The sequence below is a fragment of the Cylas formicarius genome, unplaced genomic scaffold (genome assembly GCF_029955315.1).
Source record: "Cylas formicarius isolate icCylForm1 unplaced genomic scaffold, icCylForm1.1 PGA_scaffold_12__32_contigs__length_19106922, whole genome shotgun sequence".
Taxonomy (NCBI): domain Eukaryota; kingdom Metazoa; phylum Arthropoda; class Insecta; order Coleoptera; family Brentidae; genus Cylas; species Cylas formicarius.
In genome coordinates, this window is record NW_026844225.1 from 17,837,788 (window position 1) to 17,862,319 (window position 24,532).

Genomic DNA, 24,532 nt, shown 5'->3' on the forward strand with positions numbered 1-24,532 from the left:
TGAAATATTTAATCGATACGGGGATGGTAGAAGAATAAGAAATCATAAAAAAAATGTAAGGTATTTATTTTGAGTCCCGCTTTAAAAAAAAAAAAAAAAAAAAAAAAAAACAATAAAATGGTACAATGTGTTTATTAAATAACTGGCAGTAGTGATACCATTATTTACAGACTTAACTAAAAGAAACATACAATCTATTCCTAGTCTTATTCACATTTAAGTACTCTGGAATAATAATCCAAGAATACTACGTTTTCCGTATCAAACTTGACGAAAAAAAATGACAACATTGAAATATACATTATCAGTCAAGTAGAAGTTTATTTTAATTTGGGGGTAAACACGTATAAAAGCTTTGGTGTTACTGTTTAGGGAAATAATGAAACAGTCGCGAGAGAACACTCTCATGCAATAGACGCATCGATCGATGAAATATCAAATCAACCATCTAATCCCAATGCCGTGTCGAAGTGCAGGAGCATTCATGAATCTTAAAATTTCTCGGTGCGTGTATGCAGTCAGTTTTGCAAAAAATAAGGACGATCGTTAATAGAATAGCCCAGTTTTTTTTCACGGGTGAAGCAAAAGTCAAATAAAATTTGACAAACAAAACTCAGGAAAAATAATTGTAACATATTAGCGCTAAAAAAATAGACTATAACATAAATATAATAAAAGATAACAACGTAATTAATAGCAATTATTAAGTTAAAACCTATAACAATATAAGTAAAGAGAATGTATCACCAATAAAAGAAAAAAAATACTTTGCCACTTTCAATGTATAGTCGAAAGCACGAGTCTAGAATTAAAAAATGCAATTAAAAACATCAAAAACCGTACTGTATGTTCAAGAACAGTGCATGCGACTATACAGGGAAGGCTCCGCTTAATTTCGAAACCATAGCATATTTAATTAAGTGTTTTCCAAATTACTTTGGGTATTCTGAAATTGTCCTTTCCGGTAATAAGACACTTAACTTTTTTTTAAGAAACTAATTTCAAAGATTGCCAATTGTGCTTCAAATAACATAGAAACTTAAAGTTAGAAGCATAGAGTAAAATCTAGCAGATTTAGAAATTCGTTTTTTTAATATTTCCGTATAACTAAAGTTAGATAAGGTATTAATTGGACAATTTTGTTCACTAACGAAGAAAATAAGTTAAAGGACCCAATTGTTCCCTTATCGAAAAACTTCACTTATTAATTTGCGCCTTTTTATATCAAAAACTGGAATAGTATAATTAATTTACCTAATTTTCATAATTTGCTACTCTATATACAGTTGTACTAATTCCGAATCAATTGAAGATGTATTTACAAATGTTTTTTAAAGAAACAATTTTAAATTATAAAATAAATAAATTAAATGCTATTCCAATAATTTAGAAGCGTGATGAGATGATTTTCAGGCAGTGTTCGTTTCGAATAAAATTATTATTCCCACTTTGTTTACACTTACGCGCATGTGATATAAATATAAATCGTTAATTGAAAAGTTATGCACAAGGTGTCCCAGCTGGTTTTAAATTTACGAAAATGTGAAAAAAAATACCTCCTCCCCTAGTCCCAAAAAAAAATTAATGAAATTTATACCACATCGTAAACTAAACCAGGTAAATAATTCTATTTGGTTAAGTTTTCATAAAAACTCTAAAATCCGCAGAGGAACTATTATCGTCCACAAAGATTTTACCGTTTTACAATATTATCTCCAAAATGACTTTATACAGGTAGAGAGAGACAAACACTTTGTACTATTTTGCTTTCATAAAAAAAAACTTATATCAATAAAAAAAATTGTCTAAGCATCCCTCCCTACCTATACAACACGAGTGATAAAAAACCTAAAACGCCAATTAAATATATTGAACACAAAACTTACAGTCGATCGGTATACTTGCAGCTGATGCAAATGCAACCGCAAATACCTAAAACCACTTGCTAAATTGTTAGCAAAGTTAGCGAATTTTTGCAAATTCAATATGAACAGTCGTTTCTATATTTTGCACTATATCGAGAAATTGCATAGGAAAATACAAAAATATTACGTATGATTTTTATCTAAGCAAGAAATAAAAACGATTGAAAAAATGGTAGAAAACCTTAGTAAGTGTTGCAATTATAAAAAAATACGCTTAATATTAAATAATAGTCAATTAAATAACAGTCATTAAAATGTAAAACAAGAAATAAAAAATTGTTAATTTTCCGCCGCAACTTGTTAGATATGATGCAAAATATCTTTTAAAAATCTGTACGTATATAATTATATGATACATATTGCGAGAAAATCTTTACTCATACAGGTGGATATGAAAAACTACCTGTTTTTACCAAACATCTTATCGCTACAACTCTTAGACAAGACAAGGTTATAAAATTTTTGGTGGCAATAGGGCCAAAATAACTAGCAAATAAAAACAACACACATCACCACTCGTTCGTTTGATAAATATACAAGTCTAAAAGTAATATGGGTATGGATAATACCATCCTGACATTTGCTGTGTGAAATCGGCGCACAACTGTCCATAATAATAATCCATCAAAAAGGGTCAATTTTTCCAGTTGTACGGATCATGTGACCTACTCCATTCATTGCCTAACAATTGGGAGTTGCTGTGGACGTCACTGTTGTGGTTGATGTGATCCCGGTTCCAATCCCAGTCCTTACCCTTAGGCCTAAACCTGTCTTTAATAGGTTCGGTTCTTTCTTCGGCGACCTTCGCCCATTCGTCATCCCTCCAATGTTCCCGGTAATAAAACTTTTTCTTAAAATGGGTGTCAGGTTTTTTCTTGTCCTCTGGGTACCTTTGGTACTTTAGCAACGCTGGGTTTAGCCTGGTAGGGCTTTTTTCTACGGGAATTGGCTCGGGACTGAAATGAATATTGTAGGGATTGGGTGAAGTGGGTGACGGTGTCCTAGGAGGTCCCAAATCGTCGGCGGTTTGATCAAGAATGGGTGGTGAATCAAGATATGTTTTGCTGATGGGCATTTTAAACAGTGTAGGTTTGGAATTGGGATTTAACTTGATAGCATGTTTAGGAGGCACCACTACAGAATGTGGTATATCACTATGTCCATGGCCAATGCCGGAATCTGGAGAAGTGTTACAGCTATCACTACCCTCGGTTGATCTTCTTCTTTTATCTAACTCCGTGGAGGCAAAGGCGACCAAACGATCAAATCCTGAACTAATTTTATCTTGCCACTTTGCTTCTTCACCTTCTTCTTCGACCGCATCTACATCTACAAAAACGGAGGGAAATTAATCAATACAACAAAAAAAATGGGTAGCTTTATTTTATGTTAATAACCCCACAAACACATCCGTCAATTTAAAATGATCGAACACGGAAATGAATAGGTAAAATAAAAACCATCACCCAAAAAGAAAAAGAAAACCGCCCAGCAAATTAAAAAATATATATATATATAGAAAAGAGCGCAAAGCTACTTACCACCTATTTAAATCTAGTACGGAAGGGATATTATGCATGCACTACATTGTGAGTAATGTGTGTTTGTGCATACCTGAACACGCTGTCCCCTATTTAATTTAAACAAACTACGTAAATAATAAAACAAATACTATAGAAAGGTAGACATAAAGGGGTTTAGATTAGGTCCACTTTTGCTTTATAAATTACACAACTCGAAAAATAAAAGAAAAATTTCGTAAATCATAATTTACTACCAGTTTTGCCGGAGTAAAGGTAAGCTCGCAGCAAATTAAATTAAAAAAAAAAAGTGCATCACGCTAAATGCAATTAAATATGAAAAACACGCTTAACGGAAAAAACAACATGCATAAAGTAATTAAAAAAAAGAAACAAAAACTGGTATTAAGTAAATCAACTGCTTATTTGGGAATAAACAGTGGGTTGAAGTAATGAAGGGCCTATCAAGGGGTAACTAATAAATTAATCAAATTCGTTGGACTATTTGACTATTGCTTAATCAACAAAATGCTGCAGCAATACTACAATGTTGACGTGATTATAAAACTAGCTATATCAAATTTTTACCCAAAACCACCACACACTTATAATAAATAAAATTCGGCTCACCATCTTCGTTGCACTTTCGCAGTTTAATGCTTTCCTGGATCTCTCCGGAATTAGGCCCCGTGCGATTTGAAACTGATTGATCCGCGTGGTGAGTACCGGCGGGAACATAAGGCGTCGACCTACGGTCATACGCATCTACTTCTTCTTTTATGGGCGGAGCTAATACCCGCGCTTGCAAACTTGCGGCTAATCCTTCAGCAACAAAACCGGTTCGGTGCTCCGTTTCGATCACAGACGATGTAATTGGCGGCTTGATGTCACTAAAGTATGACTCGTGGTATGGTTTTATGTCGGCCCTAGGCAAGGGTGTGTACATCTCGTTTGATGGATATACTGGATTTATAGAACGCTGCTGTGGAGCGAATAGTACCGTAGTTCTTGGAGAATATTGTTGTCTTGGAGACGGCTGGGGAGGGGGGATGTATTGATGCGAGCTTGGCTTGATGTGATTATGCATATAAGCCAATCCTTCTAGACCTCCTTCAGCCGATGAAGGCCTTGAAATGGGGCTATAAACTTGCCTAGGCGGTTCAGTATTAGGTTCCTTGGAAGTAGGTGGATTACTGATCTCAGGAGTATTTGGTACTTTCACGTTTACTCTCTCAGGTCTGGGAGGAATATTATTGTTAACAACAGACCTTGGTGTGACAGTTGTACTCTGAATGTCACTCATATCTACAGCAGCGTTAATAATTGACTGATTTGAAATTTCTAGCGTTCTCTCTATTTCTCCAGAAACCAAGTCACCAATGGTTCTTGTAGCCACCATTCCATCTGGAGCATTAAAAGTTGAATGCTGATTTGTCAACTTTTCTTGAGACAAATGCCGCCTTAAAGCCAATTTTGCAGGGGAGACTTGGGTGTAATCAGGTTGATCTGGACCTATCTGCTTAGTGGGGGGTACATGCGGAGAAACTTTTGGAGTTGCGGATAAGTCTTCGCGATAACATTCCATAACACCAGCTAAGCCTTCTTGATGGGGAGGGGGATAATGTCTCTCTTCCAGTTGTCTTACCACAGTTTCACTCCTTGCATATTTTGCTGGATACTTTCTCTTATCTTCTTGCTTTGTTGGAAAATTATTGGGATATACATAGGAGGATTGAGATCCATAATTAACAGTTGGCTGCATTTGTTGGGCCGATGTGTTTGTCATGTGTACGTTCATGTTGTACTGCATCTGATTTACCTGAGCTTGACCTTGTTTTGTTCTATTTTGTTGGTCTTCATTAAGAACAGATGTGATTATACTCTTCAAACGATCTTCGAAATTAGCAATCCTAGGCGCTTCTTGGGGTTTCTGAGGATTGCCACTACCATTAGACATGTTGTTAACTGGATTACTGTTACCAACAGGTAGTGAATAATTGTGCCCCGTCTTTTGCCTCTTGACTGGCAATGGTGCTGGCATATTGTTCCTAACCAATTGTTTCTGACCAGTTGAGGCATTTTTGTTGGAAGGAAGGGAAGAAATCTTACTAGAAACGCCTGAAAGTTTGCTTGCTTCAATTTTCCTACCAGTCTCAAGTATCTTTTGCGCCAAAATCTCCGGATTTTGCTCTTCAATTTTTGCAATGTCTGGAACATCTGGCCAATCTTGAGAGCGTGCTCTGTATTCCCTAGATTTTCGGGAAACCTTAGCTGGCGTTTGTTGCTGCCTAGGGGTCATTAGCACTTGGGATTGTTTTCTTTCCTCGCTGGTCTTTTGCAGAGATACAAGATCAGCCTCCAATTTTTGTACTTCACTTTGCAACTTCTTCCTATGAGATAAAGTTGATGAAATCTCCCTTAAAATGTATTCCTGGGCCAGACTAGGTGACAACTCATTTGAACTATCTAAGCCCACATATTTTTCATAAATTTCCGAAGATCTTTGCATTGCAAGATTATCCTTTTCATTTTCCAATTTGGCAACCTGCCCCTGTAGCTTGCTCGCCTTTGCTTGCAGTTCTTTGTGTCTACAGACAATTTCCTTTGCTTTAGCAAGCAAATCAACCGGAGAAGTTGCGTTAATTCCCAGTTCACTCATACGAGCCTTCAAGAGGGCAACGCTATCGTCAATGAGCACTTTAATTTGCTTTTCAAGCTGCGCAGCTCTGCTTCTAAGTTTTTTGTTCCTATCTCTCTCTTCTTCGATATGAACCTCTACTGTATTCTTGTAATTTGAATTTTTCATTTGCCCTAACATTTGCATATACTGAGCTCGGAACATATCCAGAAGCACTTGGAGCCCATATGGTGTCTCTGATGGGTCGGCAGGAATATCCAACTCATTATGTGTAATAACATCAGAGCTCAATGTTGTTAACTGCTGGTCTACACAACCTGGAGCTGGAGGCAGCTTCTTGCCTATAGCTTGAGGTGAAGTGCTCAATAGAGTTTCACTGTGGAGAAGATCCAAGCCATTGATCTTGATTGCCTTCTTTGGTTTGGCTTTCTTTACTCTGCCACGCCTGGGTTTAGCGGTTGCCTTCAGATTCTGTTTATCTTGCTGGTTTGGACCTTGCTTGCCCCTAATAATCTTTCGACGCAATTTCTTCGGTTGACGTTTGAACTGTTTAAAAAACTCAGTTATCAACCACAGTACTTAGAAAATGCAAAATCATTACCTTGGAGTTGGAACTTTCTTCCTCAGACTGACTACTTTTGCCTTTATTGGAGCAATAATCGGACCAAGCTTTCCTAGTGGTGGGACCATAGTTGCTATCCTGATCATCAAAATCCGAATCAGATGTTGAATCTGCCACCAGCTGTTTTGATAAATCCCGTTTTGCTTTTTCCCGAGCACCTCTGCCATTGTTGCTATTAGAGTTGGAGTTCTCATCTTCTCCATTCTAACAAAACAACACTTGAAATTAATAAAATTTAATTAAATAAAAATAAATTTATTTTACCTTAAGCTGTGGTTTTTTCAACCTCTGGAAGTAGCGTTCTAGCTTTGTACGATCTATTATATGCAGATAATAAGATACAGGCTTGCCAGTCCAGGAAACGGAACCTCTCATGGGAGACATTTCTGAGACATGCATGATGGTGCCAATATCGCTCAAGTTCCTGTCAGTTATTCTAAAATTCAATGGGCAAAAGCTTTTGGAAGACACTATCCTTGCTCCATCTTTCAAATCCGCAAATCGCTCTTTCAACTGATGATCCACAGACGGCCCAAACGCAAAGTTGTTCACAAATACTATAGTTGCCTGGTTAATTTTCTCGCGATGTTCCTCAGTCAGAAAATCCCCCTTGATGAGCTTGTAATCACCATACTTTTTACCATACCATTGCATCCAAGTACGAAAGTGTCTGTTCATCGCCTCAGCATAGCGACTTGGAACCTATAAAGCACGAATCATATATTGGACTCTATAAACTAATAAGCCCCATGACTATTCATATGCTCTTCATTACTTTTTTTGCAAGCCACTGACTAACTTTTTTCGTTTAAAAATGGCTACATGTTTGAAGTAATTGAAGAACGTATGGACGGGAATAATTCGGTCCAAAACTTACATGAGTTTCCTCCTCAAAAAAATTATAATTATAAATGTTAGCTAATTTTCTTATTTTATTAGGGCGAAAGGCAGTAAAATTACTTTTTAAGGACGTTTATATTTGTTTCGTACAAATTATGACAACTCATCAAAGAACGAAGATCTCCTAAATTCAATAATTATTGCAAGATTAGATCATATGGTCTTACTCAAACCCTGGATACTTCTCTGTGGTCGAAAGCGTTGTTTGGAGAAAACCATGACAAAACTCACCTCTGCTCTTTCTATGCCAAGGCAAATTTTGCAGGGCGTAGCTGCAGCCATTTGCAGTACGACCTGTCCCACTCCGGAACCCAAATCAATAAACACATCTTCTTTTGTGATGTCAATTTGGTCGATCATTTGGCAGACCAAATCGTAAGACGTTTCTCCGTAGACTTCGGGTGAAAACGGCTCATACTGATTTAATTTCTCGGGATCTGTTACAGCTGCGTTATATGTTTGTTGAAGTATGTGGCGAAGTAGACCTCTAGATGGATACTTGCTTAATCTTTGAGCTGGCAGTGACGTTCCCTTTTCCTTGAAAGGAAATTACCCGAAATTCAACAAACAGGCGACGATGTATTTGTTGCAACAAACAATATCGACTGATTCTTTAACTTTTGAACAAAAAGTGAACTGGTAAAAACTACTTACCCAATTTAACAGAACGGTCCTACACACTAAATACCATACTTACAGCCAAAATTTAACGAATCAGTGACAAAGTTCGAATCAACAGGTCGAAAATATTACATTATATTAAAACCACTGCATCAAAAATGTCAAAATTCACCGGAAACTATTAACTAACCCACCACACATTTATTATATACACAAAACTTTTATAGCTAAAATTATACGTACATATTATACAATCAGTGACTATTAATCGTATTCAACCATTACCCTAAAAATAATCTTACCAGGGCTACGACGCTATCAATGGCTCTGTTAAATCGATCGCACAGAGATTTCATACTTTCGTAGCTCCTTGTATCGTAATCACAGAGAATGTTGTTTTCCAAAGGCAGTTTTAGTTGAGGCAAATCTTCGCATACCCACCTATGGCAAACGTATTCCCGTTTTTTATTACCCGATATATTTTCGGCCATTCCGTACAACAACAAAAATACACATTCCGTATTTACGATAATTGACCACCCTGTATGTGCTCACATTACAGGAATTTATTACGCGTAATAAAAACCATAGGGGTTTAATTGCATAAAAATATGGACAGCTGCTTAAAGCACACCAATATATGTGTATGTTGGTTTCTCTTTTTTTTCCCAGTGCAAATTGATATGGAGTATCAAAACACATGTCGTGGACGGCAATAAAAACACGTCACACCATAGGGCAGCAGGTATAAACATTGTATTAAACCCATGGAAAAATTATTGGACATCGACGCAATTCGACAACAATGAAGTTTATTAATATTTTTAGAGAGGTCAGCGACAGTGTCCATTATTAGTCCACTGGTCGTCCTTCTGGAGTTCAATGTTTCAGAAATCAATCGTGACTAAGTCATCAGTTGGTGGTTTTAACAATGACGTCACGCAAAGAGCCACCGAATTGATGAAAAAAAAAAAAAAAAACAAGCGCGATAGAGGGTACATCGACGACATTGCAGCCGGCTCCATAAATATTTTATGATACCCGATGAGGAAACTTTCGATTAAATAAAGGCGTGCGCCGCTTAAAAATGAATAGCCTACGGTGGCTCATATGAAATATCGATTTTAGCTTTCTCTTGTGGCAGTTAAGCACAGCCAACTACTTCTGATATCGATGTTCGGCGATATGTTCCGTTTTTTATTCGATTTAATCCCGGAACCAGAAAGGGTGTCGCCTTAAAACGACCACCGACCTAAATAACAGAGGAATAAGATTAAATTATAATTTTTATCTGTTAACAGAAAAAAATGGACACTTAAACAATTTTAGAGCAAAGAAGAACAATTAAGAAAAACCTGTATTATTCCATTTGACATTCAATAGAAGATTTTTTTTTTTGTTTTCCTTAACTCAATTTTTTTAAATTTAAACACTTCTATTTATTTACGGCTTCAAGGGCGTTAACCGGGGATTGATAATAAAAAGTAATGTCATCCATTAGATGCGCTTCATGTAAATTCAGTTTAAAGCTACTTACACATCGTTGATAATTTGAAAGTAAGGAAATGTACCCCCAAAACTGGCAAAATTCGGGTTAACTTTGGATTTTTGCGACCCCAATTTGAAGGAGACATTTTAGTTTAGTTTAATGTTGCTTCATATGACACTTGCCGACTTAACATAACCAATACATTAGTTCGATAACTTGATTTTTTTTGTTTTGTTTCGGTGGTTCCGCTAGCAAAAAATATTTAAAAAACAAAACTCCAAATATGAAAACACTTCGGGGTGCTTCATATTATGACGCTTGCATAACATAACCAATAAATTAGTTCACTACCTTGGCTTTGCTGTAGATTTTGCCTTCTTTTTCTTGTTTTAGTGGTTTTACTAGTAAAGAAGATTTAAAAACAACCATCTAGCGCCTATTAAACAAGATTACTTTCGAAAAATCGTCAGTGGGCGTGGCATTGTATTTCAAAAAGGAGCCGGTTTCCGGTTTCTTGTCAAAAAAAGGACGCTTTGTTTTTCCATCGTGTTCCTGCGGACCACTATGGAACTTTCGCAAAATCGATGAAATCTGCTCCCTGTATTTAGTGACTTTCATGTCTTGCCGCACTTGAAAGTTACGGAAAACGTTGCTAAACATTAAAATTAATTTTTACGAATAATAGCGACTTCAAATATTTCGTGATAGACAAAAACTGAAACTCTCTTGCTACAACTATACTGCTTAAACCAAATTGGCCAATATTTTATGGTTTTTCATTAACGGCTAATAATTTACCCACAAAAACGGCAATTTTCAGGGACTTTTTCATTTTTTGCCAATAATTGACATATAATTGAAAAAAATTCGGAAATAGAGGTTATAACCCTGGATCTCCCACGTTTCCTGCTCCAAGAATTTTCCCAATTGGGCAACGAAAATGGAGATACTCTGGTGGGTTGGGCAGAGAGAAACCAACTTTTTCACGTTTTTGATGCTAAAGCCAAGGGCACCTACAGGTCCGCTGCGTGGAAGCAGGAATACAACCCTGATTTGTGCTTTGTGACAAGAGACCAGTACTATAAACCTGTACCAACTAGAAGAAAAGTGCTCGACAACTTCCCTCATAGCCAGCACAGACCCATTATTTACGAAATAGGTATCCAAGTTCCACTAATCACATCTGTCCCTCGACCACGCTGGAATTTTGGCAGAGCTAACTGGACCTCCTTTGCCATTGAGCTTGACAAGTGCCTCCGCTGGATTCCGCCGACGCTCAAAAATTACGATAGGTTCATTGGTGCCGTCATCTCTTCTGCTAAGAAACATGTTCCAAGGGGCTATCGCAAAGAGTACGTTCCTGGTTGGACAGCGGCGACGGTGAGATAGCAGATGAACTCCTCCACAGCCTGGACAAAGCTAGAAGGGATAAATGGACAAGCACAGTCGAGTCACTGGACTTCAAAAAATCGAGCCGCAAAGCGTGGTCTCTTTTAAGAAAACTAGGAGATGACGGCCCAACTGCCCGCCCTAACACTGATATCCACCCAAATAAAGTCGCCTCCCACATAGTCAATACTTCAAGGGGGAAAAGCATCAAGCAATTCACGACTAACATTAAGAAGCAGCTGAAGCACCTAAAACTGACCAGCCCGGAAGAATCAACATTCTCCTGCCCCTTTACTATAGAGGAAGTGAACACAGCAATCAAAGACACAAAGAGCGGCAAAGCACCTGGACTGGATGGCGTCCACCCAGAGTTCTTGATACACTGTGGAAAGTCAGCAAGAACATGGTTGTCGAATTTTTACACCAGTATATTACAATCAGGACAAATTCCAAAAAAGCTGAAACAAACCAACATAATTGCAATCCTAAAGCCTGGAAAAACTGCCGACAAGCCAGAAAGCTACCGCCCCATTGCACTGCTGAATGCAATATATAAACTTCTTGAACGACTTGTTCGGTACTGTCCTGCCACATCCCAATAGAGCAGGCAGGATTTCGACCAGGGCGCAGCACAACAGACCAAGTTTTAGCTCTTACAACTTACATAGAAGGTGGCTACCAAAGGAAACTGAAGACCTCAGTGGCATTTATAGACTTGACGACAGCATACGACACGGTCTGGAAGGATGGTCTGCTCTTCAAATTGCTAAAGGTAATCCCATGCAAAACAATATATCGACTAATGAACAACATGCTTAGTAGTAGATGCTTCGCGGTCTCCATGGGAAATGCAAAAAGCTCTAATAGGACCCTAATCAACGAACTTCCACAAGGATCTGTACTCGCCCCAACTTTATTTAACCTGTACATATCAGATATGCCACCTACCCAAAGTCAAAAATTCGGGTATGCGGATGATTGGGCAATCGCAACCAGGGACAAGTCAATGAAAACTACCGAGCGCGTACTCACAGAGGACCTTGCGACACTAGGGGACTTCTTTAGATCGTGGCGACTTAAGCCGAATCCGAACAAGACAGAGGTATACTGTTTCCACCTAAACACCAAAATGGCTCACAGGCAGCTCCAAGTCTATGCTGACAACCACCTGCTAACGCACAACACCACCCCAAAATATCTGGGAGTGACTCTAGACAGAACACTGTCTTTTAAACAACACCTCCAAAATACAGCAGCCAAATTAAGAACTAGGAACAACATAATCCACAAATTATGCGGAACAACATGGGGTTCAAATGCTTCCACACTGCGATGCTCGGCCCTGGGGCTTGTCTACTCAACTGCTGAATACTGTGCGCCAGTGTGGCTGAATGGTGCTCACACAAGACTTGTTGACACACAATTAAACACAACAATGCGGTTAATATCTGGTACAATAAAATCCACTCCGACCCAATGGCTTCCGCTACTAAGTTTTATACCACCTCCAGAATTACGACGGCAAAATGCCTTACTGAAAACCTTCAAGAAGATACAGAACAACCCTAACCTGCCAATCCAGAATGAAATTGCTGATGCCAACCGCAATCGCTTGCGTTCGAGAAACCCGCCAACGAGAACAGCCGAAGAACTGAGGGCAAACGACTTCCAGTTAAACAATCAGTGGAGCAACATACAGAACGAAGCCATCCCAGCTATCAGAGACATGCCCGGTATAAGTACTACCCCTCCGGGATTTGGCCTACCACGGAAGGTCTGGTCCACTCTAAACAGAATAAGAACTGGGCATGGAGACTGTGCAGACTTCCGGTATAAATGGGACCAAATCCAAAGTCCCGAATGTGACTGTGGTGCAGAGAGGCAAACAATGCAGCACATTACAACCGAATGTCCTATAAGAAGATACGACGGTGATCCAGAGGACTTCCTGTACGCTACTCCAGCAACGATTGAATACATCTATAATTTAGATATTAAATTGTGACTTAATTATGTACTGTGTATATTTGTGTCATACGCTAAATAAATAAATAATCCCAATTGGGCAAACGGTTTTGGTGAAAATATTTTTTTTCTGAAACAGTACACCGTAATACTAAATCACGTCATCGCATATAGACTGAGCCCGAGGAATAGTGATTTTCATATGATTTTTTTTTAAATATCTCGAGCAGCGTCTGCGATAGACGAAAACCGTAAATACAGAAATTGTAGCTCTCCATGCGGCCCTATCACACTATTTAAACTGATTAGGCATATTTTTTACGAATTTTGATTGACGACCAATAATTTATTCCCGAAAAGAACAACTTTCAAAATCTTTTAAATTTTTGTACAAAACTAAAACACCCTGTATATAATCGAAAAATGCATAAAACGAAAGTTTATAGCCACGGATCTCCAGCGTCTCACGGTTCCAAAATTTTGCCCATCGGGAGAATGGTTATGGAGGAAAACATTTTTCCGAAAGCCAAAACAACCAAAAAAAAAAAATTCCAAATGTTTTTAAAACATACTTGAAATTTGATTGCACCCAATTCCTATTGTTTAAATGTGGACACGGACATTTATTTCTCTGCTAAATTTGAAGTTGATATCTGCAAATTTAGGACACAACACATTTCTTATGTAGCGCGGAATATCGGAAACACCCTGTACAATGGGTGAAAATCTTAAATACAAAAGATTTAGCTTCTATACGGGCTATACCGTGATGTGGTATCTTTCAGTTAAAGCCAATTTTCAATAATAGCCAAAATTGTCAAGAATAAAAGTTTATGGAGCCGAATCGTCTGCGTCCTTTGTTAAAGAATTTTTTCCGATATGTAGACGGTTTTTGAAAAATGATCTCTTTCGTAGACTCGTGCACACGCGATTTTATTTTATTTTTTTAAATACTTCCCAACCCTCCAGCCCCCACAATTTCGGACACTTGTCGTGTTTCATAGCAGCAATGTCCAAAAAACAGTCGAAAATCGCGAAAAAAAAAAAGACGGATCCGGCGTTAGATCGAGGCCATTTCTTATAAGCTTATGTATCTCGTGGAGGGTTAAAAAGGAGGTGAATCTCAATTTCGTAGCCCAACCGGTTACAAAGTTATTCCGCAAAAGTCAAAAGACGAGAACGGAGAACGTCCAAACAGACAAAACAATTTTTTTTTCGGCGCTGATCATGTCTGTACCAACGACGGTCCCCTAGGACCTACCGTCACCGAGATATAATATTTTTATAAGAGTGTAGATACTATCGAAAAATGGTATGATCAATTTTGCTAGTTTTTGACGATTTCTCTGAGATATCCGTTAATTTTGGTAGGAGTTGATGAAATAAATCATTTTTATTAAACCAAATGTTAGGTTAGGGTTAGGATCTTCAACTGTTATGTTCGGATCAAAGATGGAAACTATACTATACCACGAAGAGACTAGATGTTAACTCTTGCAACTACAACTGAAATCTGATCCCTAGATGCTAGTCCTATTAGAGCCAAGTCCTAAATGGTGTCAATTTGCTTTAAGGTATATCAACCGTACAATACGTAATAAAATTATTCTCAGACTACGTTATTTAAAATAAGATATTTTTTTCCCACGTTTATTAAAAAGCCATAACAAATTTTATTGAACTTTTAAATGGTTATATACACAATTGTGGCAAGGCTTTTTAGGCTAAGTATTTTTGCGATAAATCAAAAATTAATGACGTCATCATCATACAAGACGCCGTTAAGAAAGTCTTTAAAAACGTGACGCTTAAGCCATGCGACCAGGTCAAGTCGTTTTAGTGGCATTCTCAGACTGAGTTATTAGGAGTTAAAGTTACGGCAGACGTGACAAACCCAACAAATAAACTTCAGAAATCGACAAGTAAAATCCGGTAAACATCCTATGAATATGTATACGATTCTCTGATTTTCGTATTGATTTTCTGTAATTTGCGGAAATATTATAAACCTACCATAAAAAAAGAAATAAAAACGTAACACACAACCACCTAGAAATTATTAAATGAACCTCGATTTTTTTCCGCTATGTTCATTGTGTGACTTTTTTTATTTAGGTCCATTCGTTGACACAAGACACAACAAGACACAAACGACCGACCAGCTGGTTGAAATACAAAATAAACAGCAGACAAGCAGGTTACTTTCGGTAACATTTTTAACTGTGACGTCATGGAATGCTCCGCTAACAAAATACTGATGGGCTTACTTTAGCTTATTTGTTATTTGAAGTAAAAGTATTAACGTCATCATATAACACAGTTTAGACACTTGAGAATCGCCACCTTAAGCTTGCATTACTAAAGCGCGAGACCTTGGCCGAGTGGTAGAGTAAATTTCCTTCAAGACATTTGAAACGGAACGCCTGGGAGCCTTAGCAGAATTTATTGACCTCTCATTGGTAATATACACCGACCAAAATACAACAAACAACCCATAACCCAATATAAAAAATGAAAAACAAAAAGAGCTTCGCTGTCTACGTGCCAACAATCAGGTTATTCAAGCCAATGTCATTGGCCTTTTTAGGACGAGAGCATATAGGCAGCGCAAGTTAGATGCAACCCCGATATCTAAGCGCCACCCCGTCTCGCCCCTTTGGAATCAGCAACCATCACCGAGATCTGGGGTCATGGTCAGAACTCGGGTCAGAACGACATGGAAAATCGATACAGCCTGTTTCTCCACCGCTTTCTCTTGCCTCCTGTCGCCATCCCTATTTCGGGCTGCGGTGTTGCCACGAACCCAGCATTTTCTTTTCAAATATAAAATTTATTTTACCACCACAAGCTATAAGGATTCTAATGTATCGAGAAAAATTAAAAACCACCTCACGAATATTTTATTCGAGCACCGCGACCTACACTGGTGGAAAAAAAACAACTGGCTATTTGATTATAGAAATTTAGTTTAAAAACTGTTGCCAGGGGGCACCACACCATGCAATCAATGATAAAATTCAATAATCTTTCTTCGATTTCAAAATTACTATACACATGGAACCTTGTAGGTACTGATTGGAAAACAAAATTATCTTATCAGAAAATCATTTAGTAATTGGGTCATTCTTTATTAGTTTTGCCTGAAATCTGAATTATACCTTCAAATGATGGCAATACAAATAATATGCAATCCAAAATGTTCGCATACAAAAAGCACAATTTAATTAAAAATTCAATCAAGTAAAAATTAACAAGCATAGCATTTGCTTATAAATTAACCTTGAAATTCCAATAAATGATTCACGGAATCGGTGCAAATTAGTTTTTTTTTTTGCTGCAGGAAGCTGAGAGGTGTCTGTATGATCAAAGAACAAACGAAAACATGAATGGCTGTTATATAATTAATGAACTTGACCTTAAATTTCGAGCTTTCATCGTTTCTGCACCGGCAATTGCATTTGCGGTTGTAACAACCAATAGGAGAGAAACTATTTTGTGTATCGGTTAGGAATGTGTATTTTCTTGCTGCTTCGATAATAACGATTATAGTTAAAATGGTAACTCATACCAGCGACGGAACTCACCTAATGGTTTCTACAATTTCAAGGGCTCCATCATGTTTATCCTGAAGTCAAAGAACTAAATTACCCAAAAGAGTGGGACCCAAACAAATAACAAAAAACTGACTGATTAAAAAATGATTTTGCACAGCACTACATTAATGTTTAACCATATCATTCACATCTAACAACCAAAATATTTTTTTACGAATACCCTTTCTCCACTGAATTGCTGCTTTTGAAAATATCAAAAACAAAGTACACATACTTAATATTAAAAAAAAAAGAACAGCAAAGCAATGCATTAAAAGCAAAAGGTGCATAAAAATATTTTTTAAACCGAATGAAAATAATACAGAAAATCATATATTTAATAAAAACATTTTTTCTCGTCAGCTGAGTACTTAACTATTCACTACAATTGACCTAGAAATTCCAACAAATACTGCACGTGCCTTAGGTTTGATCAAATAGTTTGTTCTCGAATTTAAAAATAGATCTCCGGTACCAACGCAGTTAATAAAAATAGAGACACACAGAATCTGCGCTTATCAAACTTAGAAAATAAACAACCCAAACATAACACAAAACAAACAGTGAGGTTATATAGTTAATTTAGGAATAATATATAAAATCCAATAAGTGTTTGTGACAGTTATTCTTATCGAGAAATGGGTATCGTAAATTTAAAAATACTTCGCTTGCATAGGTTTTTCTGCTATGACGAAAAATGAGCGCTAAACCTAGGAACGATTTCCAGTATGACTAAACCGAAATACCAGGAGAAATTACGAGTTTTTCTGTGAATGGGTTGTAAATTTTAAGAATAAACCAATGCTTGTTAGACGAGTCGTTTTACATCGTGAATTTAACAGATATTACCTCCAAAGTAATGAACGAATGACTGGCGAAATGAATCTACACGCTGACAAGAAAAAATATATTAATAAAATACTGTTTTTGTTATCTTTCTTACATTTCCTCGACCCGAGGTTAACGGCCAAGTATATAACACAGGCTCAGCGCCCGCTGGTGAATGTAGTTTTAACTCCATTTTGAGGAACCGAGGATGTGTTAACTATACCACAAATCGTCACTATAAACTTCCACCATTTGAAATATTATTCCGACAATTTTATATGAACATTTTGTCCCAATTGGGGATTTCACGCAGCAAAACACGCCATCACTGGAGCGTACACGTTGCGCGCGCAATGGTCTCCACAGAACTGCCACCATAAAGTTAACTTGAGGCCGATCAGTCCTAACAACTTGAAAGCCTTACGCCTATTGTCATTTTCTAACGATCCTGCACGCTTTGAAACATCAATATTAATTTCTCCACGTAGGCCTCGCTTAGGTGCATTTCCTATGCTCCGTAATCATAGTACAATGCAAGATGCAATTTTCTAGGACGTAATTATTGATGATCTTTTTTTAAATCGCCTTTAGGCCAAGGCCTTCCAGCTATATAAAAGTTTTCTGTTAAATTTATCTTTTAGCAACGCTTCTTTGCCTTAAATACTTCAACATTCGTGCTAAAAAATCCAATCAAAAACTAAATTTTTCCTAGAGAAAACAAAAAATTATATATTTAAATTTTTTTCTAACTTTTTTCAAAAGTGATGTTAAAACCACTAGCTATCTTCACACTATTTTTATCATAATTGACATTTCTAGCACCCTGTAAAACACATTTTTGGAAGATCTGCTCTAAACTTTATTTCGGCGTTTTGCAATGCTTAATATTTTTTTTACAACTTAATTAATAATTTAACTTCCCTTTAAAATAAATTACACGCAAAAACAGACTTTGTGTTCAAGCTGTATTTTATTAACTCCTTAACAAAAAAAAATTCGAATTTAATCATGGGGTTTATTTAAAAACCATCGCAACTAACCAGAATTAAACAAAGATAACCAATTTCCCCATATTCCACGGATTACCAATTTATCCCTTAACTGAAGTTTCGGTTTACCAATTTAACCCTAGAACACGAATGCGATGTACCCAATTGTATGTATGGCCTTGAAAATGAGTTTTCGTTGTATTTTATTCAATATGCAATGTGACGTCTTTCCTAAATGTAGTTGTGAACGTAATATTCAAGTTGTTAACGGAGGAGCTGCTTAATGTAACTAGAAAATAAAACATTTTGAATGTTATTTTAAATGTGTATTGAAAATACTCAGTGAATTTATCGAGCTTAGTTTACATCATTTTTTTTATCTTTGTCACATCAAAACATCAAAGGATATGACAGGATGCCGATGGAATAAATTGAAACAAACACTTGCATAAAGAGTAGCTTCTAAAAGCATTCTTTAAACAGCAAAAGAAAAATAGCGGCCAAAATAAGCTATGAAGGGTATTCAAAATATCTCCTCTAATATTGAAAGGACATTTGATAAGAGAGGAAATGAGATATTGACCAATCAATTTCATACCGCGTCAAACTCCAGTTTTGAAAGGTCGCCGCATTACGATAATAATGTAACACGGCATTCTAACTACCCAACACGGAATTTCCAAAATGTTCCACCGACATTGGGCAATACAACTGAGGGCTATGGCAAACCTCCAAGAATATTTCCTGAGATTGGAAACGAGGTAACGACTGGCAGCGTAGCAAATGCTAAGTTCCAAAGGAGATACAATCCAACCAGAACACTTTATTCGAGAAGTTACTCACATGTGCGCAGTGAACGAAGGCCTTCTAAGCCTAAAGGAACAGATATCGAACACTCATCCAGCAATTATGATCAATGTAGTTCAAGTAATGTTCCAGATAATCTCCAATATGAAGAAAAACACATAGATCCCCTAAAAGAGAAAGCTGATTTATTAATGAATGCAATTTTCAATCAGAAAGGTGTAAGGTCAAAATTGATTTTTGTTGAAGCAGATAAAAATCCAGTAGTGACATTATCTTCCACTTTGGATCATTTTGGTATTCCGCTCGATGTTGATGTAAACCAAAATGGGTCAGTTATATTTGTATCAGTTACAGCGATGTTTAATGATGTCGATTTGTAGCCAGTACATATTAAAAATTGACAGAGAAGAAGTTGCTACAGGAACATTTCCAAATAAACAAACAGCCAAAAACTCCTTATGCGCGGAAGCTTTGGATAAGTTAAGAAAAGACTGCTTTTACATCATTAAAGTATATGTTCATAATATTGCCATTTATGAAAATTTATTTTTTTTGGTTTCAGAAAAAAGTGTATCAAGATGTTGCAACACCTCAACAAAGTTCATCGCAGAGTCAGGAAAATCAACACAATTTAACAGGCAGTAAAGCTCATCAAATGATGTTAAAAATGGGTTGGGGTGGCAAAGGCTTGGGAGTAAATGAACAAGGATCTTCAAAAACCGTCGCAGAGTCTTTGGAGCAAATAAACATTTCCAAGCACGGCTTGGAAGCCAAGTCGAGGGCACTTGTTTTAAGTAAAATTAATACAGTTTTGGAGGGATTCGTCAAATCACCAAAAGTCGCAGTTCTAAGATTTGAACCAGATTTTTCAGTAGACGAAAGGGCTCACATTCATAAGTAAATATAATTGAAAGTCCACAACATTTGCCGTCAAATGAATATTGTTTTTTAGAATGGCGCGAAAAATTAATTTAAAGTCAAAAAGCGAAGGTCACGGGTTGGAGAGGCGGATCACGATTACCAAAAAGTTGTCGCGAAATCAATTAGTGCTGGACCTACTTCTTAACACATCAGACACCTCCCTTTATGAGCTGCAAGTTCCAGAAAATTTCAAACATTTATGGGATTAAGAAACTTTGTGCTAAATGCTTCCTTGGTTCATATAAATTTTGTTCATTGGTTGTAAAACAAGAGGAAGTTAGAAGTTTTGATAGCTCATTAATATAACCCTTGCAAAAGTTTTGTCGTTTTTTTTTATTTGGGGGAGGCTGATTATCAAATGTTTAAAAAATAAAACTTTATTATATCCCAAACATCAACAAATATTTCCACACAAAAGATGGTCATAGACGAGATCACCCTGTAGGACATATGACGCTTTTAAAAAAGTTGATCACATAGGGTTTCCTATACGGAGATATTTTAGTTGTTAAAAGTATGACAAATGTTTTTATAAACATCAGTCCCGAAATGCAGTTGTCATTTTTTCTTTAAATAAATATCTAAACAAATTGGTAGGAGCGTAAACAATCGTCTTAAGGAGATGCCATAAATAAAAACCTATTGGATTTAAGTCAGGAGAGCAAGGTGGCCAGTGAACTTGTCCACTTCTGTCAATTCAATTTTTAACAAAGGTCTTATTCAGAGGAATACTGACAGGTATACTAAAATGAGGAGCTCCATCGTGCATTTAGAGGAAGTTTTCTAACGGTACAGTAATTTTTGTTGAAGAAATTCCAAGTACGATTCGCCGTTTACACTTTAATCGCCATCCAAATATTAAGTTAGAAAAAAGGCAGTGGCGTACACTCTTTGTCAATAATATTCGCTCAGGCGCTCCCGGGATGTCACTGGAGTAACAACACACTGAATAATTTTCTCTTAGGGTTAAATTAGCCTCTTAATGCACCAAATAATTTTGCAAAATTTCAACAGAATGGAGTAATATTTATTTACATATTAATAAAAAAATCCGTTTAATACAGTGTATCTTCAAAATTCTGAACTTCCGAACTAATGTTAATATTTTTTAATGATTATTCGATTTTAATTGATCCCAAGAAGTTTGAAGATCTACGGTAAATTTTCAAAGATTCCATAAGTTAACTCAAGAATAGTAGAATCATTTTACTGCTACGGAAATTGCAGGAGAAGTTACATATTCGAGTCTTTTTCATTGACAAAAATAACACATTTTTTTCATTGTTCGATTAAAACGCATTAAAACTGCAATAATGGGAAAACCGCGATCAGCTTGAGAGCCTATGGTAATTGTGGATTTACAACAATGGCGTCACGAGGTTCGCACGTGGAAAGAAAAAAAATGTTTGTTTTATAAAATTTATTTGCGATTATGTGAAAAACACTGCGATGTTTTACAGATATACCGACTCCTGGAAAATCTAACACATTCAGATCCACGTTAAACGTGGAAAAATTTAACAAACAACCGAATCTGTGACGTATATATAAATAGGGCAACCGTTTTTACCTGTTTTATTTTTACTGGCTCACTTATCATGGCACATTTTAAAATTACTAAGTTCATTTGAAGAATAACTTAATTCGGCGGAATAAAAAAGATAAAAACGGCCGCTTGTATCAATTTGTTAATATGATACATAACAAAAATATAAATAATTGTTAATTATTTTTTATATTAAAAATACAAATGTAGTGATGCCCATGCGCAAAACCGAGTATACAAATAAATAATCACTAGCCGAAATGTATTTTTTTTTAACAACGGGATAAAAATTAAGTCGTTTTTGAAAAAATAGCATTCAGCCAATCTTCAATTCCATTATAGTTTCAAAAATTGATATTATTAAAGATTGGCGTTTCCGCTACCATCAAACGAACGAATTCGTAACAGCAATCCATTTTGCACATGGGCAATAAACAAATACAAGTGGATTTGCCACTAAAACTAGAGTAATAGAAAAAATTGCCAGTCTCATTTAAACGGCAGCGTGTCAAAGTATTAAAGAAAACAATGTTTAGAACAACAAGGAAAATATGTGTCAGAAATAAATACCTGGTGTGCCTATGTATAGGAAAAGAAGTAATCGTTATTTTTATCAAAAACTATACACCTCGTAGACTAAGTTAACATTAGAATGACCAATACAATTTCAGTACATTTAATCACACCAAGCATTTTAATCTGTAGCTTTGAACGCTGCCATTGCTGAATTAACGTAGCTTGAGTTCAATCAATCTGGGGACGGAGCTGAAACCGTGCCTGCTCAACCATAAACCAATACCAGTTCCCAAGATGACCGAAATGATGTTGGTCAAAAACAGGGTGCACAGCCCCTTTTTCGAAAAAATGCTATTCTTACCAACTCTTGCGTGACGAATGCTGAGCATGTCACGTGTGCGGCCAGATCTAAAGCTCCAGCTTTTAGGAGGCAGCTGATCTGGACGACTGCTCCAATCAGTCATCAAGTCAAAATCCTTAAAAAAAAACATTTTTTTAAAACTCCTACGTCCAACTAAACCAGACCGAATTGCTAATTACATTCTGTACCTCGCTAGTCTCTCTGGATTCGGAAGTCATCTCAGAATTCATGTAGTAAGTTTGCCATTCCAAATTAAGGGAAGATCCCTGAACTACCGGACTATTTGGGGGGGATTTAGGGCTGCTGCGGGGGGAAGTGCGTCGCGATCCGGCTAGCGAATCTCTAGCGGACGACTGAGTCGATTCTTGAGCTTCACGTAGTAAGCGTAAATAGTCTTCCACGATTAAATGTTGAGTAATCGATACCGGAGTGCCTCCATCTCGGGAGGATGAGCCAGTGCCGACCTCAACCCAGGATTCTACAAAATGCGGGAGATTTTCGCATGAAACTAAAAGTGATTAATGAAAATTATTAATACGTCGTGATAATCTACGTGCAAATTTAAGTTACGGAAGGTCAATTCATAGAATTTGACTCGTTAATGAAGAAATTCTAATAATAGCACTCGGCATTTTGGGGCAAGCAACCAAATATTTTGTCTCTTAAACACAATGTCTCGATGTCGTCAGAGCCAATTTTTTCCCGTTATTTATAAAACACATATGAAAACGCTTGGCGAAATAATTATCGTTAATGATTTGCAGGTAGTTAGTTTCCTGTTGGTTGTATAAAACCGAAACGATGCCTATTCTTATCAACACATCCGTTTGCTGTAATTTAAAATATTCTGCGATAGCAAAGCTTTGGAAATTTGCAAATCAATAAGCTTAACAAATTACTAACAATATACAAATTTTAAGATCATATCAAAGGTCGACCTAACCAGCTACTATTTAAATTTAAATAGATTGCAAATTTTGCAAGAGTATCTCGAGAAATGAGGATATGCAAAATGAAAAAGAAAAATACAAAATCTCGTGCAGTTGTGCCTACTTATAAAAAAACACTGAACTTTGCAGTGCCAATGAACTGTCACGAATAAAGAATGAAAAATAAATAGAAAAAATAATCTGGTTAGATTAAAAAAAATAGACATGATTGCGTTATATATTATATTCTATACTACTTGGAATACAAACCAAATACGAATAGTACGAAACTTTACGCCCACGTAGAAATTCAAAGAACCCAGTAAATACAACCCTGGTAAAAAATAAAATTGATTGGGAAGCAAATGTAAACAAAACAACAAATCATAATACGCAAATCGGGTCCTGACGACATTTCCACTGTCGCATATTTTTATTCTGCACGCAAATTACGCCCCAAAAATAATGCCGAGTAAGATTATTGTTGACGTTTGGGGTAAAAATAAATAAAACTAGCATATGCGAAGTATGGACGTAAACAAATTTGGTACTTACCTCCTAAGAGATCATCTGTTCCGGTGCTTAATTTGGAAGATGACATCTTGTAATAGTTTTAAATTTCGCACTAATGAATTGAAATATATCGAATTAATTATCGAAAGTCAATTCAACAATGTACAAAGATGATTTTTCACAAAACTGCGTACGTGACAACACACAACAAGCGTTGCTTGCTACGACTCCTATCGTTTGTTTTTGTCTTGCCAACGTCAGAGATCACGTGACTCTGTTTGCCAATCTCCGTTCACACAGATCATAACAAAGATGGTCCTGCAAAGAGCGCTAATATCAAAAAGTTTGTTCACCCAGCGTCCGCGACTGTTAAAGCCGTTCTCAACTAATTAATTAAAAAATTATAAATATAATACTTGCAAAATCGTCTGTTAAAAAAGTCTACAAAATATTTATCAGG

At 36.6% G+C, this 24,532-nt stretch overlaps 3 protein-coding genes across 6 annotated transcripts; 1 reads left to right on the top strand and 2 right to left on the bottom strand.

The window, feature by feature from the left end:
- Positions 1–116: 116 nt before the first annotated feature.
- LOC132695839 (histone-lysine N-methyltransferase, H3 lysine-79 specific) lies at positions 117–17,873 on the bottom strand. The gene is made up of 8 exons (XM_060660356.1): positions 17,606–17,873; positions 16,654–16,694; positions 8,529–8,667; positions 7,837–8,142; positions 6,970–7,407; positions 6,685–6,909; positions 4,076–6,629; positions 117–3,254 (listed from the first exon to the last, which is right to left on the bottom strand). Exons 1-8 carry the CDS (start codon positions 17,681–17,683, stop codon positions 2,560–2,562), a joined length of 4,476 nt encoding a protein of 1,491 aa, XP_060516339.1. The 5' UTR covers positions 17,684–17,873; the 3' UTR covers positions 117–2,559.
- Positions 17,874–18,613: 740 nt separating this feature from the next.
- On the top strand, positions 18,614–20,524 carry LOC132708797 (uncharacterized). Its single transcript, XM_060681372.1, has 4 exons — positions 18,614–19,614; positions 19,667–19,796; positions 19,849–20,183; positions 20,239–20,524. Exons 1-4 carry the CDS (start codon positions 18,992–18,994, stop codon positions 20,414–20,416), a joined length of 1,266 nt encoding a protein of 421 aa, XP_060537355.1. The 5' UTR covers positions 18,614–18,991; the 3' UTR covers positions 20,417–20,524.
- Positions 20,525–21,610: 1,086 nt separating this feature from the next.
- On the bottom strand, positions 21,611–24,322 carry LOC132708652 (BCL2/adenovirus E1B 19 kDa protein-interacting protein 3). Of its 4 annotated transcripts, none has more exons than XM_060681115.1 (3): positions 24,115–24,322; positions 22,819–23,108; positions 21,611–22,745 (listed from the first exon to the last, which is right to left on the bottom strand). In XM_060681115.1, exons 1-3 carry the CDS (start codon positions 24,158–24,160, stop codon positions 22,482–22,484), a joined length of 600 nt encoding a protein of 199 aa, XP_060537098.1. In that variant the 5' UTR covers positions 24,161–24,322; the 3' UTR covers positions 21,611–22,481. The 4 variants fall into 4 exon arrangements, with proteins under 4 accessions (XP_060537098.1, XP_060537096.1, XP_060537095.1 ...); XM_060681113.1 differs by having other exon boundaries at positions 22,810–23,108; XM_060681112.1 differs by having other exon boundaries at positions 22,819–23,138.
- Positions 24,323–24,532: the final 210 nt, after the last annotated feature.

Excerpts from the sequence above, each read along its gene's own strand:
- LOC132695839 (XM_060660356.1), bottom strand. The coding sequence starts at position 17,683 with ATGGAGTTAAAACTACATTCACCAGCGGGCGCTGAGCCTGTGTTATAT. Across the intron at positions 16,695-17,605 it reads TAACCTCGGGTCGAGGAAAT|GATAAACATGATGGAGCCCT; the intron begins GTAAGAAAGATA and ends CTTTGACTTCAG. Across the intron at positions 6,910-6,969 it reads TGAAAAAACCACAGCTTAAG|AATGGAGAAGATGAGAACTC; the intron begins GTAAAATAAATT and ends TTGTTTTGTTAG.
- LOC132708797 (XM_060681372.1), top strand. The coding sequence starts at position 18,992 with ATGAAGGGTATTCAAAATATCTCCTCTAATATTGAAAGGACATTTGAT. Across the intron at positions 19,797-19,848 it reads ACTGCTTTTACATCATTAAA|AAAAAAGTGTATCAAGATGT; the intron begins GTATATGTTCAT and ends TTTTGGTTTCAG. Across the intron at positions 20,184-20,238 it reads GAAAGGGCTCACATTCATAA|AATGGCGCGAAAAATTAATT; the intron begins GTAAATATAATT and ends ATTGTTTTTTAG.
- LOC132708652 (XM_060681111.1), bottom strand. The coding sequence starts at position 24,160 with ATGTCATCTTCCAAATTAAGCACCGGAACAGATGATCTCTTAGGAG. Across the intron at positions 23,139-24,114 it reads AACAGATGATCTCTTAGGAG|TTTCATGCGAAAATCTCCCG; the intron begins GTAAGTACCAAA and ends AATCACTTTTAG. Across the intron at positions 22,746-22,809 it reads AGACTAGCGAGGTACAGAAT|GATTTTGACTTGATGACTGA; the intron begins GTAATTAGCAAT and ends TTTTTTTTTAAG.